Source organism: Macrobrachium rosenbergii, chromosome 28 (genome assembly GCF_040412425.1).
Source record: "Macrobrachium rosenbergii isolate ZJJX-2024 chromosome 28, ASM4041242v1, whole genome shotgun sequence".
NCBI classification, from domain to species: domain Eukaryota; kingdom Metazoa; phylum Arthropoda; class Malacostraca; order Decapoda; family Palaemonidae; genus Macrobrachium; species Macrobrachium rosenbergii.
Window position 1 is genome coordinate 9,395,001 of NC_089768.1, and position 7,500 is coordinate 9,402,500.

The 7,500-nt window shown below is 41.8% G+C and overlaps 1 protein-coding gene across 1 annotated transcript in view; it reads right to left on the reverse strand.

Moving 5' to 3' along the window:
* Window positions 1–7,500, reverse strand: part of LOC136854022 (uncharacterized) — a 65,268-nt gene that overhangs the window by 42,432 nt on the left and 15,336 nt on the right. The window contains exon 2 of the mRNA XM_067130014.1: window positions 2,151–2,239. Within this exon, the coding sequence (XP_066986115.1) occupies window positions 2,151–2,239 (89 nt within the window). The remainder of the gene's footprint in view (window positions 1–2,150; window positions 2,240–7,500) is intronic.

The window sequence follows — 7,500 nt, forward strand, 5'->3', positions numbered from 1 at the left end:
TTTTACAATGAAAGCTTTAATAAGACCAGTTAAACTAGTGTAATACAAAATTTCACAATGCAAGCTTTAATAAGACCAGTTGAACTAGCGTAATACAAAATTTTACAATGCAAGCTTTAATAAGACCAGTTAAACTAGCGTAATACAAAATTTTACAATGCAAGCATTAATAAAACCAGTTGAAGTAGCGTAACACAAAATTTTTCAATGAAAGCTTTAATAAGACCAGTTAAACTAGTGTAATACAAAATTTTACAACGCAAGCTTTAATAATACCAGTTAAACTAGTGTAATACAAAAATTTTTATAATGAAAGCTTTATTAATACCAATTAAACTAGTGTAATACAAAAATTTTATAATGAAAGCTTTAATAAAACCAGTTAAACTAGTGTAATACAAAATTTTACAATGCAAGCTTTAATAAGACCAGTTAAACTAGTGTAATAAATACTATCCTCATGGCAAAATGTGAAAAAAGAGCATATAGTTGTTGCAGCTGGGAATCAGATGCCGGGTGAAACAGCCTATCTCTTTAAAGACATTAAACACGAGCGAGGATTTCTCAGTACAAAGCAATCATTGCAGAAACCCAGTCTAGACCTTTTTCAATTCAAGAAGTATTGCAAAATTCACTGCTCTGCTTTTCAACATATTTGAAAACGTTTTGCTCAATGCGAACAACAAAACCAGCCAAAGACAAACATAAAAAAAAAAAAATTACAGAAAGTCCACAAATCTTGGGCTGGAAATAGTTTTCTTTGTAAATAAAGACACTAGCATAAATTTAGAAGCGTAAACCGCACGAGGAATTAGCAACTTTTCGTGACAAAAAAAAAAAAAATAAAATCAAATCACTTCGCTCTCGTAAAATAACAAACATTTTTTTTTAACTGTTCGTGAAATATAAATGAAATCAAGCGATAAAGAAGTGATTCTGAACGGGGTAACCTTTAAAATTAAAACATTCTGCCCCACGCGCAGACATTTAAATATATACCTCTTCATACTGTATGTATGTATGTATATGTGTGTATTATTATTATTATTAATAATAATACACACATTTATTCTACATTTTCAAGTTCACACTGAATGTGAACTTGAAAAGTATACTTGTCCGAAGTCCAGTTTTCACTCACCTTCTGACGTGGATTTTATAATATTCTCAATCACGCGGCCCTTCGTGCTGCACTGGGTATGTATGTACATATGTATGTATGTGCATATATGTATATGTATGCATATACACAAATTTCTGACTCCCATCTGGATCGAACCCAGGCTTGGTTTGGCAACGGTCTCGTCTTTCAATTGAAAGACCTGTATTCGATCCTGATGTGGGTCAGAAGTTTATTTCTGTCCCACCCGTGATTGTGTGTTGAGTATTTCTATATATATATATATATATATATATATATATATATATATATATATATATATATATATATATATATATATATATATATATATATATATATATATATAAAATTATCTATATTTCTGACATCGTTATCAAAGGATATGAGAGAGAGAGAGAGAGAGAGATTCGCTGAATGGATGAATATATCGAAAACCCATCTACATGTTCAAAACAATGTCTAAATAATTGGACATTTACTTCTGTAAATCCTCTGCCATTTCTGCGCGCGCACACAAGGCAATCTAGTTGATTATATCAAGGGACGGACGGACGGACGGTATTTCGGGACAAACGCCCAGGGGCGGGGGTTATGGCGAAAAGAAAATAAAAAAAAAGAAAAAAAAAAGAAAAACCAAAGAGAAAAAATCAAGAAATGATGACAGGTGATAACATGAGTCTGAAGATTTTTTTCAAGCGGATACAGACTGTTTGAAGAAAAAAAAAATAAATAAAAGATCAGATAATTGAAAAGGGCTCATTAAAAACAGTGACCGCCACTAAGGATTAAGAGAGGAGGAGGAGGAGGAGGAGGAGGAGGAGGAGGAGGAGGAGGAGGAGGAGGAGGAGGAGGAGGAGGAGGAGGAGGAGGACAGAGGTCGGGCTCGATCAAGGATGTTGTTTTGATTCCAAACCACAAAAGATCCACACAAATAAAATCGCATCAGGAAACCGTGAGGTGTTCTCCCTATCAGTACCTTAACATTAAATCAATTTTTTTTTCTACTCACCAATAGCCTGCGTGTAGAGCTTGAGGGCTTCCCTGTAGTCCTTAGCTTTGTAAAGCTCATTTCCTTCATTTTTCTTACGCTCGGCCAACCTATGCAAAGAAAATAGACAATTATATTCAATCTGCCACATAACACGTTTCACATGCACTACGTACTTGTTCAGTTGGCCTGAATGATATTTCTGTTAATAATACTTCTCATATTCAAAAGTAATACTATTCTTGAGAGAGTTTTTTCCTTAAATCGACTTTGTGCTCTGCAGATTCATTAAAAGAATAAAAATATTCACCAAAGTTATTTTCACCAAAACCACACAAGTCCACTGAATGAAATTTATTGGAGATTATTAGAAAAAAATGAGAAAATCATACAACCATAATGCAGATATCAACAAATACGTGCATACACTAGTAGATAACAAAAGGAAATTCTAAAGGAACGCAGCTCCCGAGGAGGCAGATATACACATCAACATACAACAGTACCACCACATTGCTCTAAACTGTTCTATTCAAATTATGCAAGTGTGTGCTACAGTAAGTATGCTTCACATACACAGACTACCAACTACTACTACTGTACACGAGTTAACTGAAAGAGTTTCAACAGAAAAAGAATGGGGTTTCTGTTGCTCTGTCTGATCTAAGAACGTTTTACTTTCGTACAATGGAAGGTATTACAAACGAGTTAAGAACAAGAGACGTACACAGATATTCTTGAGAAGTACCTCAACCGCGGAGCATCCACCGGGTGTTCATTGAATGCCTCCAATGAAACACGCAACAATACAAAACAGCAACTACGCTCAAACACCAAGAGTCACATGTCCCAAAGAAAGGCCCACTGTCAGCAAAAGGGAAATAAACAGGAGAGGTTCGTTGGAAAAGCCGTCACCTAAACCCCTTCAGAGCAGTAGCAAGTCTTATTGATGTCATTTACTGGGTTTGTTTATGGGGAATTACCTATACAACTGGTTAGACACATAAGCCCTAAGCATCTTCAGTCTAGTCTTGAGTCGTGTCTTAAGTCTATCACAAGGTAAGTACCGACGATAAGTGCGGCCGTAACAGCGGAGAGAAGTGAGAGGTGAAGAAGGGGAGGAAGGCGTCGGCCCTTTCATCTTGAAAGTCAGCTTCACAAAGTTGTTATTGCAGAAGTCCTCGGCAGTCCTCGCGTCCGACAGTCTTTTGGTCATCAGTCTGGAGGGAAACATTCTCCGCAAGCGATGGTGTCCCTGTCTTGGCAGGCTGAGACTCGAGGGGCAAGGAGAAGGGGGCGAGGATTCGGGGACCCAGAGGGACACTTCGGGGTCTTCGCCCACTGCGGGCGGCATGCAGCTGCTCTCCGCCGATCTCAAATGGATCCAGGTGGGCACACCTACGTAGTACTGGGTAGCTTGGGGGCAAGCGGCAGCAGTAGTGGTGCTCTTGCAATGGGGAACACTCAGAGTGGGGGAATCATTCGGGATGGAAGACTGTTTCGAGGATAAATTGGGCGAAGAGATGGTGGTGGTGGTGGCAGAGGTCGACCTCCAATCTGACAAGTCTAGGGAGAGCTCTATCTTAAACTTAGGGAAGGGGCACACGGTGGGAGGTTTGGGCAGAGTGAAAGATGACTTAGGTGTCTCTTTGATCACTTCAGATTGTACACAGCCACCACACTTCCACGAGGGACAGATATAAGAACCCCACCAAGACTCTGCCGTATCCCATGCCGAAGAACAACACTCCTCCGCTCTCGTGTCCATGACGGCACAGGCCGCACAATACGTGGGCGACGAAAGATCAACATCCCAATCAGCCATTTTCCCTCTCACCACCCAACAAGTTAGGAACTGCCAGAGTGTCCTGCTGGGATGGTGGTGCTGGCCGGAACTGGAACTGGTAGGTGTCTGTGGCGATGGAGTCCGCGATGACGGTGGAGGAGACGGGAGGAGAGGGGAGGAGGGAGGAGGAAATCGACGAGGAGGAGGAGGAGGAGGAGGTCCACGACGACGGCCGCGCGTGCCACCTAAGGATGGCACCAACACGCAGCCACTGACACCTGCTGCTCCTGCTGATGCTGAAGCTTTAGTTGCAGTCACTGACGGGAAGTCTTCTTCTCCACTTGGTCCTCCACGACCGCCGGCGTAGCCTTCGTCTTCAACAGCGGGGCCACCATTCCCAAAACCATCAGTGAAACCGACATTTATTTGACGTTCGTTGCACTCGGGACAATGCACATTGTCTAAGCAGTTGCCATCTCCGCTGCTGACAGTGCAAAAGCGTTTGCAGGTCACATTTCTATAACGACGATCATTTCCAGACACAACCGACCCATTGACAGATTTCCCGCACAAATAAGATACGCAATCGCTGTCCGCGGCGGGTTCAAAAAGCTCGTATTCTAGCGCCTTTAACCCTCTCTCCGTCGACTGGCGCTTTTGTTTTCTACGTTTCGGTGGGACCGGTCTTACCCCCATGGGGAACTTCCCTTCATGCACTAAAGGGGCAGATGCCATACGAGGGAGAGACAGGCAGTCAATGGTGGTACCAGGCAACCACCTGAAAACACGGGGCGATTCACAATAAGCACAATGACAACGGTATGAATGATCGACTGTTGGAAATGCCAAAACTTCACTACAATCATTATGGAAGCCGGTCGAGTCATTCCCGCCATAAATCCTCTTTTTCGTGAAACTCTTCTTGGAACTGGGCAAAGGAACGTGACACCTTCGATTTTCTTCTTGCCACGATCGAAGACTCTGATGGAGGTCACGTATGAAATGATGCTGACCGGGGGGAAGGGAAAGGGGGAGAGGAGGGGGAGGTCTCCGAGACGGAGGGGGGTGGCTGAACCACAAGTAGGCGGGGTCGAAGGTAGACGAGTTCCAACGCCCTTCCCAAGGGCCGCAATATTCGTAATGACATACGTCGGGCGAGTCGGGAGCACCACAGTTGAACCAAACCATTATTATAAATAGATAGATTAATGGCGAGTACACTTAAATCATAATGAGTCAACTTTTTTTTTTAAACTTTCCAAACAAAAAACACAAATGAGGTAAAAATCCTACGTGTTTCCCAACTTCTCTCTGTCCTTCATGGCTGACGAGAGAAGGATGACCTGAGAGAGCGAGGAGAGAGACAGGAGCACAAGGCCAACAACACCACACAGCAGCAGGAGTAACAGGACCTTCGCAGACTTCTTCGGAGGAAAAGAAAGCGCGCGCCTTTGGTGTGTTCCCCTGGGAAGGTGCACGAGTGCGATCTAGTTGAAACTGAATAGGGCAGTGCGCCTTCTCCAGATCGCGCCGAAGACGGGGGATCTTGGGAAAGTCTTTGCGACGCTCGGACGTGACGACGGCAAGTCCGCCACTCGACCGGAGGAGGAAAGAGGAAGGGCTAACAGCAGCAGCAGGCTTCACACGGTACTGACTGACTGAGAGGCCCAGACGGGAGAATGAGTCCACCGACTGGGGATAGACAACGCAAGAACGAACGGACACTTGTACACAAACTGTTCCACGCCCACACCGCCCGAAGCGCTCTGTCTCTCTCTCTCTCTCTTCATGCAATTGCTGACGCCCACGCGATAAGCATAACCTGGCAAGCATACGTACATGGCAACCAAACTCATCGATAGTATACGAACCTAACATTTAGGCCAAGATAAAAACGTGTCAGTAATTCTAAAATAAATTTTTCCTTCGCAAAGCCTAACATTAGATTCAAGTATCCGTGACGTCACGTAGTGGTGCAGGATTTCCCGTCACAAAGAGCGAGGTGAATGTAGGGAGCATCGGAAATAAGATGAAAGTGGGGAAAGGAGGGCGGGAACTCGAAGCGTGGATGGGGCTGGAAACGACAAAAACCTACAGACTAAAGATCATCAATGACATCAAAGAACACTTCGTGTGAGCCAAAAGATATTAAATAAAAAAAAACACGCAATTAACACGTCACCTCTAAAGCCGAGCGTCCGGCCAGAGTTAGGTTCGGACAATACTTAAAGGAAATGACTCAAAAGGCCGTAAACGAACGGGATGTCCCCACATTCCAAATTTACATGCAAGTTCGTTCAACTTACGGAAAACACTAAGGATATTTACAGAACGTTCTGATACTACATAAAGAAAACGGATATCCACCCCCCCATATAATAATAATAATAATAATAATAATAATAATAATAATAATAATAATAATAATAATAATAATAATAATAATAATGCAGTTGTAAAAGTATAGAAATTATTCATCCATATGATAAAAATAATCATAATAAAAATAACATTCCATCTGTAAGAGTAACAAAAACGATCTAGGTACAACCCCGTGCTGAAAAAAAAATATACATATAACGGTGCAGTGATTGACACACCGGAAGAACACCGGAAGCACACAGTACCTGTTAAGTGATGGGAGGAACAGGAGTGTCCAACCTTTCACTTCCTCATCATCAGCATAACAATTAACTTTAGCTAAGAGGGATATCAAGCAGCACGCATACGAGAGAGAGAGAGAGAGAGAGAGAGAGAGAGAGAGAGAGAGAGAGAGAGAGAGAGAGAGATTGTAAAAAGAAAACTTTTTAATTCCTAGACTTAGGTAATGAGAGAGAGAGAGAGAGAGAGAGAGAGATTGTAAAAAGAAAACTTTTTAATTCCTAGACTTAGGTAATGAAAGAGAGAGAGAGAGAGAGAGAGAGAGAGAGAGAGAGAGAGAGAGAGAGAGAGGCAGGCTGTAGAAGAAATTTTTTCAACTGCAATATTTCCATAATGATAAAGCTGAGTAATGCCTTTACTAAATGGCACTGCCCGGTGACCAAAGCAGTGAAAGTGACAGAACTACACGTTTAACAAACGAAGGTTGTCAGAATATCACAAAAGAAAACCGGAGCTCGAATATTTTTTGTATTCTAGAAGCACTTACGAAGTCTTCCAATCTGTCTTCTCCAATTAACTCATAACATGCTTTGCGTGGCCCACTGTAGATGGTACAGATTTTTATCTTTTACTTTTCATATATTCAATTTGGTGTCTTTCTACGTTACTGTTCAGAACTCCCAAGCTTTCTCTACGTTAACTCATAATGTGCTTTGCGTGGCCCACTGCAGATGGTACAGATTTTTGTCTTTTACTTTTCACATATTCAATTTGGTGTCTTTCTACGTAACTGTCCAAAACCCCCAAGCATTCTTTACCTTGTAATATTATTATTTCACCCTCTCATTTCAAGGAAGTGCCCCCCTGATAAGCACGCGAGGAGCCTAGTTATGCGATTCTGTAGGCTTTAAACTAATGAATGAATGAATGAATGAATGAATGAATTAATTAATTAATTAATTAATTAATATAATAATAATAATA